This window comes from Vulpes lagopus, chromosome 3, assembly GCF_018345385.1.
Source record: "Vulpes lagopus strain Blue_001 chromosome 3, ASM1834538v1, whole genome shotgun sequence".
Lineage (NCBI taxonomy): Eukaryota > Metazoa > Chordata > Mammalia > Carnivora > Canidae > Vulpes > Vulpes lagopus.
The window spans coordinates 95,375,669-95,386,934 of record NC_054826.1 but is presented as its reverse complement, the minus strand read 5'-3'; the positions used below and the strand labels follow the sequence as shown (position 1 = coordinate 95,386,934).

Below are 11,266 nucleotides of genomic sequence, written 5' to 3'. Positions count from 1 at the left end.
TGGAGACCGGGGATCGAGTCCTGGGTCGGCTCCCTGCATGGAGCCTGCTTCTCCCACTGCCTGTGTCTCTGCCTCTGTCTGTCTGTCTGTCTCTCTCTCCCCCCCCCCCGTCTCTCATGAATAAATAAACAAAATATTTTTTTAAAAAGTCAAGGTAATTAAAAAAAAAAAAAAAAAAAGAAGAAGGGGTATGGGGTGGCGCCCGGCTGGCTCAGTCCATCAAGCAAGAGACCCTTGACCTCGGGGCTGTGAGTTCGAGGCCCGAGTTCCCCACCTGGATTGCGGAGAAAGTCATGCGTGCAGTGTGGACGGGAAAGCCGCACTCATACAACAAACGAGTTGCTGTTTCACGGGATTATTTGCCTGTTTTGCAGAAAAGGAGGCTGCGGGGAAAGAGCCCAAAGACACACGCTGCAACCTGCACTGTCCCTGGAGGCCTCGGAGATGGTCTGCGCCTGGGGCAAAAGGGGCGACCCGGGAGGGAGGGCAGGGAAACCTCCGGCTGTCCTGTCGGGGAGAGCGGGGCAGCACTGAGCGCACCCGCGCCCCGCGCCGCACGATCGCGCCCACGCGGGGGCCGCGGCGCGGCGCGGCAAGGCGGGGAGACGCGGCGCCTTTAAAGCCCGGCGGGGGGCGTGCCCGGCGCGCGGGGGGGGGGGGGGGGGCCGCCCCTGGGCGTGTCCGCCCAGCGCCCCGCCCCGAGGCTTGTAGCGGCGGCCCCGGGAGGCGGCGCCCGCTCTGGCTCCGCGGCCGCTCGGGTGGCAGCGGTGGTGGCGGCTCGGCGGGCTCGGCGCCTCCTCTCCCTCGGGCGGCTTCCCTGCGCGCTGCCGGGGCGCCCGGACGCACGCGGGCGGCTCGGCGATGGCCCGCGCCCCGCGACGTGGCGGGCGGGCACGGGGGCGCCGGACGGCGCGGCCCGAGTGAGCCGCCCTCCCGCCCCCGGCCGGGGCCGCCCGGGATGGCCGTGCCGCCGCTGCGCCGGGCGCTGCTGCTGTGGCAGCTGCTGGCGGCGGGCGGCGCGGCGCTGGAGATCGGCCGTTTCGACCCGGAGCGCGGGCGCGGGCCGGCGCCCTGCCAGGCGGTGGAGATCCCCATGTGCCGCGGCATCGGCTACAACCTGACCCGCATGCCCAACCTGCTGGGCCACACGTCGCAGGGTGAGGCGGCCGCGGAGCTGGCCGAGTTCGCGCCGCTCGTGCAGTACGGCTGCCACAGCCACCTGCGCTTCTTCCTGTGCTCGCTGTACGCGCCCATGTGCACCGACCAGGTCTCGACGCCCATCCCCGCCTGCCGGCCCATGTGCGAGCAGGCGCGCCTGCGCTGCGCGCCCATCATGGAGCAGTTCAACTTCGGCTGGCCCGAGTCGCTCGACTGCGCCCGGCTGCCCACGCGCAACGACCCGCACGCGCTCTGCATGGAGGCGCCCGAGAACGCCACGGCCGGCCCCGCCGAGCCCCACAAGGGCCTGGGCATGCTGCCCGTGGCGCCCCGGCCCGCGCGGCCGCCGGGCGACCCCGCCTCGGGCCCGGGCGGCGGGGGCGGGGGCGGGGGCGGGGGCGGGGGCGGGGGCGGCACCTGCGAGAACCCGGAGAAGTTCCAGTACGTGGAGAAGAGCCGCTCGTGCGCGCCGCGCTGCGGGCCCGGCGTCGAGGTGTTCTGGTCGCGGCGCGACAAGGACTTCGCGCTCGTCTGGATGGCCGTGTGGTCGGCGCTGTGCTTCTTCTCCACCGCCTTCACGGTGCTCACCTTCCTGCTGGAGCCCCACCGCTTCCAGTACCCCGAGCGCCCCATCATCTTCCTGTCCATGTGCTACAACGTCTACTCGCTGGCCTTCCTCATCCGCGCCGTGGCGGGCGCCCAGAGCGTGGCCTGCGACCAGGAGGCGGGCGCGCTCTACGTGATCCAGGAGGGGCTGGAGAACACGGGCTGCACCCTGGTCTTCCTGTTGCTCTACTACTTCGGCATGGCCAGCTCGCTGTGGTGGGTGGTGCTGACCCTCACCTGGTTCCTGGCGGCGGGCAAGAAGTGGGGCCACGAGGCCATTGAGGCCCACGGCAGCTACTTCCACATGGCGGCCTGGGGCCTGCCGGCCCTCAAGACCATCGTGATCCTGACGCTGCGCAAGGTGGCGGGGGACGAGCTGACCGGGCTGTGCTACGTGGCCAGCATGGATGCGGCCGCGCTCACGGGCTTCGTGCTGGTGCCCCTCTCCTGCTACCTGGTGCTGGGCACCAGCTTCCTCCTGACCGGCTTCGTGGCCCTCTTCCACATCCGCAAGATCATGAAGACAGGTGGCACCAACACGGAGAAGCTGGAGAAGCTCATGGTCAAGATCGGGGTCTTCTCCATCCTCTACACGGTGCCTGCCACCTGCGTCATTGTGTGCTACGTCTATGAACGCCTCAACATGGACTTCTGGCGCCTTCGGGCCACAGAGCAGCCCTGCCTGGCAGCCACGGTGCCCGGGGGCCGGAGGGACTGCTCGCTACCGGGGGGCTCGGTGCCCACCGTGGCCGTCTTTATGCTTAAAATCTTCATGTCGCTGGTGGTGGGGATCACCAGCGGCGTCTGGGTTTGGAGCTCCAAGACTTTCCAGACCTGGCAGAGCTTGTGCCACCGCAAGATGGCAGCCGGCCGGGCCCGGGCAAAGGCCTGCCGGGCTTCCGGGGGCTATGGCCGTGGCACCCACTGCCACTACAAGGCCCCCACCGTGGTCTTGCACATGACTAAGACGGACCCTTCTCTGGAGAACCCCACGCACCTCTAGGGACACAGGCCTGCGCTGGCGGCTGTTGCCCCTCCTGTCCCCGCCCCGTCCGGAGGAGACAGCTGACTAGCAGCTGCCCAGCTGTCAAGGTCAGGCAAGTGAGTGCGAGGGGCCGAGGACCGGGGCGGGGAGACGCTCCTTCCACCCTGATTGCCTGCCAGGACCCAGTGAGGCTCACTCCCCTGTGGCCTAGTGCAGGGTGTGGGTCTGGCCAGGTTCCACCCCCCCCCCCCGCCCCCCCCCCACCGGGGTCCTGGGGAGCACGTGGGGAGGAGGAGGGGCAGAAGGGGGCGTGGTCCAGCAGGGAGTTTATTTAATGATGTAATTTATTGTTGAGTTTCTCTGGAAGCTGTGACTGGAATAAACCCCCCCCTCCCCGTGTGGCACCGCTGAGTCTTCTGTGGGCCGGGAAGGGGAAGGTAGGAGGGTGAGGGCCCTGCAGGAGTCTCCCTGGTGGGCGGAGCTGGGTGGGTGCTGGCCTCATGTGCCGGCCGTTCTATGGCCACCCACCGGTCAGGAGGGCATCCCGGTGGAGCCGCTGTTTCTGCAGAGGTCCCCAACTGCGAGGGTGCTCACGCGTGTCTGTGTGTGTGTCTCCTTTGGGCAAGCTGCTTGCCTGAGTCCTGGGTTCCTGCTTCACAGAGTATGGCTGGAATGCCTGCTGGGACACTCGGGAATCCCCTGGGAAGACACCTGCGGGCTTGGAGCCTCCAGCCTGTTTGGGGGCTGAGTGGGACTTTCTTTACTTGCGTGGGAAATGAGGGCATCGTTCTGCCTCCAAGTTTCCCTTGGAGGCTCGGGACCTGCTCCCGCTGTCTCCTGTAGGTGTGTCCTGCTGTCCCTTCTCTGGGGCCCTGAAGGCTGAGGCTGGAGTGACTGACCTCACTGTCTGCCAGGACTGCTGGCTCGTCCACCTCACTCCTTGGGGTCCACATCAGGGCCCCGCACGGCCTCCCCTCATCTCTCTGGGTGGAGATGGGGCGGGACCGATCTGGGGGCATCTTGGCAGCTCAGACACAGGAGATGGGGAGCCCTAGAGTCTAGTGGGAATTGGGGCCCCAGCTCTGAAGGCTGCAGAAGGATTTGAGGTGCGGATAGCTGCTGTGAGAAATGAGGCAGGTGCAAGGGAGTGTACACGGCTGCTCCAGGGCAGCTTGCACACTCCTGTGCCAGGGGACAGAAGAGGTACCTGTGTGTGCGCCAGGGAAGCCCAAGGCTGCTGGGACCTATGCCATCTCTGCCCACTGGAAGGCATGCATGGCCATCCTATGGAGGCTCCCATCAGCTTGGGGTGAGGGGTCAGACCCCATAACCCCATCTTGGCCTCTGCTTTGACCACTGTGACTTCAGCCAGGTGAGGGTCTTTGACCCTGTCCCTGGGTGCAATATACACAGAGCCAGCACTGTCACAGCCAGGAGGCCCCAAAGGTCTAGCCTTGCCTCGCAGCTGACAGGAGGCCCAGGGTCAACTGCTTCCTATCAGTAGGGATGAGTTCCAGGGTCTTTCGGGCTGGAGCCCTTTGCCCTGCACCAAGCATCAGTCTCAGCGGGGCAAGAAAGACATCCGTGGAAGATCACACAGGTGGTGTCAGATTCCCATCAGGACTTGCGGAGAGTTTGGGGATGTCCCTTACTATGAAGAGGGGCTCTGACCCCCATGGGACCTCTCAGCCTTGGCATCTGTGCTGTGCATTTCCTGCCTGGCATGTCCCCCCACCTAAACCTTCCCTCTCATGTGACACACGAGGGCCCCTGGCCTTTTTGAACCAGACAAGCCAAGTGACCCTGACACCCCATGAGGTCCCTTGACTGAGAGACTGTGCTTCTGGAAGGTGACAGGGGCCTGGGCTGGGAGGGTGGAGACAGATCAGGTCCACAAGCCTGAGGGGAGCCAAGCTGAAGCTGCTGAGGGCCTGCACCAGGGCAGGGGTGGTGGGAGCAAAAGGAGAGGATTCTGGAGACCTGGAGACTGGGGAGGAGAAAGGCAAGTGACATGTATGGGCAAAGGGTGGAGGGGTGCTGAGCATCAGGAGTGATACCGGTTTACTCCTGACCCTGGGCAGTCAGCAGCCCAGGAGGGGTGGTGCTCAGCTAAGCGCCACCCAGCAGAAACAAGATTTGGGCTTCCAGAACAACCTGGAGGGGAGAGGTGGGAGGGTGAGGGGCTCTGACAGCAGCCTCTGGGCACCGGGGGCCACGGGAAAAGACCCAGACCCTGGAGGAGAAATAAGGCAGCATTAGAGACCTTTTACAGAAGGCTTCCATTTGAGACTTATCTCCCCATTTTACAGACTGGGAAGTATGGGGAGCTTGGAGATCACACGGCCACGCAGCCTTTGGCCTCTAGAGCACATCCATGTGACTTCCAGCACATCATGGATTCATGGGGAGCAGCAGGTGTTAGAACCTAGGGCAGTTTTGTCCGAGAAACCCCTCCCACAGCGGGGGCCCCCCTTCAGCCTCCAAAAGGAAATTCCAGAACCCAAGAGAAGTGGCTCAGAAACCAACATCTGCTGGCCTGTGCACCGGGTGCCCCAGCCCCTCCCCAGCCCAATAAGCAGATCTCAGGACAGCACACGTCCATGTGGGCTCAGCCTGGCCTGCCAGCTGAGCTTGTGCGTGGGAGGCGGGAAGTAAGGGAACTTCTTAGCCCTGACCTTGGTATTAGTTCCCAAGAAATGGTTCAAAGTTCCCAGGAGTCAGCGGTGGTGATCTTGACCAAGGTCAAACTGAAGAGGTCCCAAGGGGTCAGGAGGTCTCTCACTGCCTGCTCTGAGCCCCATTCCGGCTGAAGGCTTGGGGAGTCAAGGAAGCCATACCCTCTTTTCAGCCTGGCTTGTTTCTTAGTGTCCTGCTCGAAGAACCCTGGCTCCCCGGCAATCCAGACTCCACTTTGCTGCACCCCTGACCAATTTCCGCAGCCTCCGCAGAGACTGGGTCTAAGAAGGCAGCGCAGGCAAGACGAAGGGGAGGGTTCCGATGAATCCCAGGAGCAATGCCTCACTCCCCGGTCCTCAGGAAGTAGTTCTCTTGTCTCCATTTGCAATTGTCAGCCACTCAGGAGGCTCCCCTAAAGTCACACCCCTGGCAGGGGGACCCAGCTAATGGTTTAACAGGACCAGGGTATGCACCCTAGATGAGGGGACATGACTTCACAGACATGGCCGGGCCCTGGAGTCCAGTGGTGACTGTGTAGAAAATGCTTGGAGGCCGCACAGCTCCCTTCCCCAGAGCTGGACTACTGGCTGCACTGGAGCTGACCTTGGGGCAAGCGGCTTCCTCCCCTGGAGGAAGAAAATCCCCCAGTGCTCGGAGCAGGCCTGGATGGAGGCCCTTGCTCAGCAAGGCCAGTTCCACTTCTCAGTAAATGGGACCACACAGCGAGCTCTGCAAAATCTTTGAATTCTGTAAGCAGGTTGCCACAAAGCAGTGACCTACTCAAATCAACCACTCTGACTTTAAAAAGTCCCAGCTTAAAAAATAAATGAAGACATAAATAAGACTGGCTATGTGGTAGAACTGTTGAAGCAGACAGAGTACATGGGAATTGATTATATTTTCACTGTTTGTCTAAGATGTCTGAAATTTTCCTGTTTTAAAATGTCAGGAGTTGCCCCAAAATTAAGTCCTTAAGCACTACACAAGTTACTACAGCAAAGCCCTTAAAATATTTTTCCTGAAGTCCTAAAATTCTAATGAAAATGGGGGTGGGGGGGCGCAGCTAGAGAGAAGGCTAGGAAAAGCTTGGAGGTCTTGCTTCGCTTACCCTGGGCATCAGAAATCTCTGCGGGAAGCACAGAAACGCAGCAGAGTGACCTGTGCTTAGAAAGCCAGTCAGGGATCCTCTTGTTCCTGAAGGAGAACTGCCACCAAGAGTCAGTGGGACCAGCACCTGAGACTCTGCACAATCCACCCCCACACCCAAGAGGACAAAGAAAGATTCAGCAGAACTGTTTCTTCTTTATAAACACAAGTACATAATGTTTATTTCAAATTCCAATTTATTACAAGTTTACCCTTTAATGGGGCCCTTCCTCCTTAAAGACAATTAAAAAAAAAAACAAACAACAAACAATTCAGGTGTCACTGAAGTGGGAACACGGGATTCTCACTGTGAACAATAGACCGGCTCTCGGGTAAAAAGGCAGGGCAAGGTGTTGGTGGCTGGACTAGGGAACTGGAGCGTCAGTGCTAACTCCGAAGCTGTGGGAGAAGGGACAGGAAACCTATCCAGCAACCACTGGAGCAAATCCCCACAGTCTCCGGTAAGGGCAGGCGGGGCGAGACCGGGACCACACCTCCAAGTTCTGTAGTAAGAGGCTTTATTCTCAAGTTCTAGGAGCTGCAATCCCCTTGGTGGACAAGTTCTCCCTTAAATTAAGTTCAGAAGAGCTGAGCTGCTCACATTTTCTAAATTCAAAGCTGATAGAAAAGAAAATTAAACCCTGTTTTGCATTTTTATCAAAATCTGCCATAAAAGGGAAAGAAGACTACCAAGTTCTGCCTAACTAGAGCTACTAGCGCCAGACTCCTAGTTGAAGGGGCCAGCCGAGCCCCTCCTCCCTCTGCCCGCCCCCCTGCACTGACATGGACCCCTGTGAGAGGACCCCTGCGCAAGACTGATCAGCTTATCAATCTCACAGAGCTCTGCATCTGAGGCCAGAGCAGGCTCAGGAGGAGGGAGGCGGCAGTTGGAGATGGAGGAGGCAGAAAGCTGCCAGGGCAGGCAAAGGGACATACCCCTCCCCACCAGGTCCCAATGCTTGTCCTGCTGACCCTCCAACCCTGCTTCTCTGAAGAGAGAGAATGGGCTGAGGGAGGAGACGGGGCAAAAGAAAGCAAACACGTTATCATATAAACTGTACTGTACATGTGCCAAAGCAAGATGACAGAAATATTTTACAAGATGTTCTTTATACAATATCACTGCTGAAACAAGCAACTTTTAATAACTAGAAAAGTCAATTTAAAAAAAATTAAACATTTAAATTCTTCCTGCTTTTCTTCTGCTCCCCTAAGAGCTTGTGTCTGGTATGTGGGTGGGCTGGGCTCCAACACCCCTCTGGCCAGATCCATCCAAGTAAAGATTATATGCATGATTATAAGCAGGACTCCAGTCTCTAAGTGAAGTGCCTTAGGTTCTTTGTGTGTGTGTGTGTGTGTGGGGGGGTTGTTTTTTAAGTTTTGTTTTGTTTTGTTTTTGAAGGGGTGAGGTGGGGTGGGAGAGGGGAGAGAGCTGTCACAAAGAAGGGGAAGGGTATTCAGGAATGGCTCCAGGACATGTCCCTTTACTCCGCAAAGAGCAACTCAAAAGAGCAATGATGCTGGTGAATACAGAATGCGGTATGGCACTCACTGATACCGTCACCTGAGGGAGGGGAGGGGAGTCACCTGAGGGAGGGGAGGGGAGAGACCGAGGACGGCTTCAAGAAACAAGACTGTGTGAGTAGAGATTATAAAAAATTAACACCGCCTCCCCAGTTGGCCTGATTACCCCTGATCCTTCCATGTAATACAGTAATTCCTCCCCTGGAGACCAGGGGCTTGGCACTGTCATGGTGGCCAAAGTGGGAGGGACCGTAGGAAAGAAGAGAATTAAGGGACGTGGGCCCTCGAGAAAGCCGTACCTTGGCCTCTCCCTGGAAACTCTCAGCAGGGCTAAGGCCACCTACCGCCCATGGTACTTCTGTGCAGAGACCAGCCCAAGAGTAGGCTCTCCAAAGAGCTCTGCCTGCTTAGGGCCCTCTGGAGAGTTGGGCAAGGCAGCACAAGCTTGGGATGATGGGCATTTCTGGGATCCCTGTGATCTCCTCCCTTCCACATTCTTCTCCATCTTCCTCTCCCGCTGGCTCCTGCTCCCTCCCACCCTCCCCGGCTCTCTCCATTCCCCCCACCTAGGCTCCCTTACCAGGGCCCTGTCTCTATTTCTTTTGCCTTCGTCCCCTGGACTGTCCAACGGGCTCTGACTCACTGTCCCCTTCATCTTCAGCAAGCCGATCGGGAAACTTCTTGCGTTTCCTGCGGACATATGGGTGGCCAGGAAGGTGTTTATGCAACAGAGCCACCAGACACTGTTCTGTCTTCACCATGCAGTTCAGCACATGGCTGCCGCGGCAGTTGTAAAGCTCAGCATTGGTAAACACTTGCTTCATGTCGGTAAGAAACTCCTGCACAGAACGGTAGCTCCCACAGGAACATTTGTTCTGCATTGTCTGGAAGTCCATGGGCTGGGTGATGATGTCATAATAATCCTCAGCCTCATCTCTCGTCACGGGCTCCCTGTGGAGAAAAACCAAATGGAGATGAGAGCACAGGCTAGAGGACAATAGACAGAAACCTGGTTCCCAGACCACCATTCCTGGAACACCCACCCCTGTTGTGATCAGCCGGCTGGCAGGTAGAGGAGGTATGTCCACCTTGTACTGAGTGCTGTCTCTACCAGTCTGAGAAGCTAATTCCCCCGACACTCAGACATGTCCTAAAGGAAGGATAAGTGTTGTCCCTACAACCTCCATTCAGAGAGCCCCAAGCCAACTGCCTGTCTGCATGCCCTAAGCACCCACAAGGCCGCCCGGTCCTGCTCCCTGTGCTTCAGGATACAAAACCCACCTGAAGGGCCAGCTGAAGCGGTACTTCACAATCTTGTGGAGGATATCTTCACACTTCTGCAATTCTAGGCTTTGCCTCCGAGAGCTCCGCTTGGTCTGAAGTACCTGGTGCCAAAAAAGAGACATACTATTACAGGTCCAAGAGAAGAGTGGACAGAACAGAAAATGTTATGTATCTTTTTTTTTTTTTTTTTTTTTTTAAGAGGGATGCCTGTGTGGCTCAATGGCTGAGCATCTGCCTTTGGCTCAGATCGTGATCCTGGGTCCAGGGATCAAGTCCCACATTGGGCTCCCTGCAAGGAGCCTGCTTCTCCCTCTATGTCTCTGTCTCTCTCTGTGTGTCTTCCATGAATAAATAAATAAAATCTTAAAAAAAAAAAAAAGATTCAACCAATTTCTTGGAGCAGAGACAGTCAAAATCATCTGACATTCAAGTCAGAGAGCATGCTCAGCCAAGGGCCAGGCATCTTCCCATCAGCCCGCCAGCCTCCGGTGGAGGCTGATCAAAGCTGCAGAGGGCAGGCAGCAGTTGCCCTATTACAGTGGTCCTGCTAGAGGTCAGCCAGAGAGGCTGCTGTCACCAGGACTCCGGTGAGAGCAGATGGACCTGGGATTATGTGCACATGGTGGAGGGGAGTATAAACAAACAACTATGGAGACCCTGAGGGGGTAACAGGAACCTCTGGCAGCCAATTCTGTGGGGTTGGGGGCTCTGATGGAAGAAAAGCAAGAAGTACAATTATTCTCCCAGTCTCTCCTTCTGTAAGCATGTGGAAGCTAAGCAGCTGAGGAGGAAAGGGTAGGAGTCCCCTCTAGGGCGCCATCGCTGCTGTGACTCTGGGCGGTCAGAGCCCCAGGCTTGAAGGGTTAGTTAGGGCTGGGCCAGCAAAAGGCTCTCACAAAGCTCTCAAGCTCCCTAATGGTTTGCTTTATGCCCCCAAACCATCCCCAACCTCAATTCACTCTGCCAAAGTAAGTACATTTTCAAGAGCCTCTTATTGTTCTTTAAAGCTCAAGTGAAATCTGATGTAAAACCACTAAAATTACATTGGTTGAGGAGCAGAGGGGAGGGTAATGCCCCTCCCACAACAACTGTGGGCAAAGAACCCAAGAGTGACGGAGGCTCCAACATTGCTGACATTCCCACAATGGAGACCCAGCCCCTCTGAGCCACTGGAGACACATGGATACTATTTTAAAATCCTTAACAAGTCATGGGCTGCCTATTAACTCGAGGAGATGATGTTTTCAAGCTACAGCAGGGGAATGCCGGACATAGCTGCTCCTGGGGGGCCTGCTGCCTCCGTCTGCCTACAGGCCCACCCATCTGCCGCATCAGCCTCCAAAGGGGGGGTGGGGGGCTTCCCACCTGTTGCCTGATGGATTCCTAAGGCTGGAGCAGGGGCAGGGTGAGAAACAATGGTATAGAGAGGAAGGGAAATCACTCACCAGCTCTTCAACCTCCATGTCATCCACAGGTGGTGCCTTTGGCCGAGACTTCCTGGCGGGATGCGGCTTCTTACCTGGCCTGCGTCCCGGCCTCGCCGCAGGGGGGATGACACCCTGCTTGCCCCGGACAGTCTTTCGAGGTCTCACTGAAATAGAAAATAGAGAGTCAGAGCCGAACAACGGAGGACGAAGAGAACAATTCTATGAGATGAGACCAAGGGGTCGAGCAGAGCATTGGCTCTCTCTAGTTCTAAGATGCTCTTGTTCTCTCTTGCCCTACCTGACAGGATACTTTCAAGGTAGAGAAGCAGATGAATGGATACCTTTCACCAACTGCCAAAGACCTTCTAAGAATTGTTTTGAATTCAAAACAATGAAGGCCGTTCCTTCAAAACGGCCACTCTATCCTCACGCTGTTCACAGCTACTCCCAGGAACGAGAC

At 57.6% G+C, this 11,266-nt stretch overlaps 2 protein-coding genes across 2 annotated transcripts in view; one reads left to right on the top strand and one right to left on the bottom strand.

The window, feature by feature from the left end:
- Positions 1-777: 777 nt before the first annotated feature.
- FZD9 (frizzled class receptor 9) lies at positions 778-3,864 on the top strand. Its single transcript, XM_041747839.1, has one exon. It carries the CDS (start codon positions 959-961, stop codon positions 2,765-2,767), a length of 1,809 nt encoding a protein of 602 aa, XP_041603773.1. The 5' UTR covers positions 778-958; the 3' UTR covers positions 2,768-3,864.
- A 2,860-nt stretch (positions 3,865-6,724) lies between these two features.
- The window catches only part of BAZ1B (bromodomain adjacent to zinc finger domain 1B), a 74,366-nt gene continuing 69,824 nt past the window's right edge, over positions 6,725-11,266 (bottom strand). Inside the window, exons 17-19 of the mRNA XM_041747837.1 lie at positions 10,825-10,970; positions 9,377-9,480; positions 6,725-9,046 (exon numbers count right to left, since the gene is read on the bottom strand). Coding sequence (XP_041603771.1) covers positions 8,689-9,046; positions 9,377-9,480; positions 10,825-10,970 — 608 coding nt within the window. The 3' untranslated portion in view covers positions 6,725-8,688. The remainder of the gene's footprint in view (positions 9,047-9,376; positions 9,481-10,824; positions 10,971-11,266) is intronic.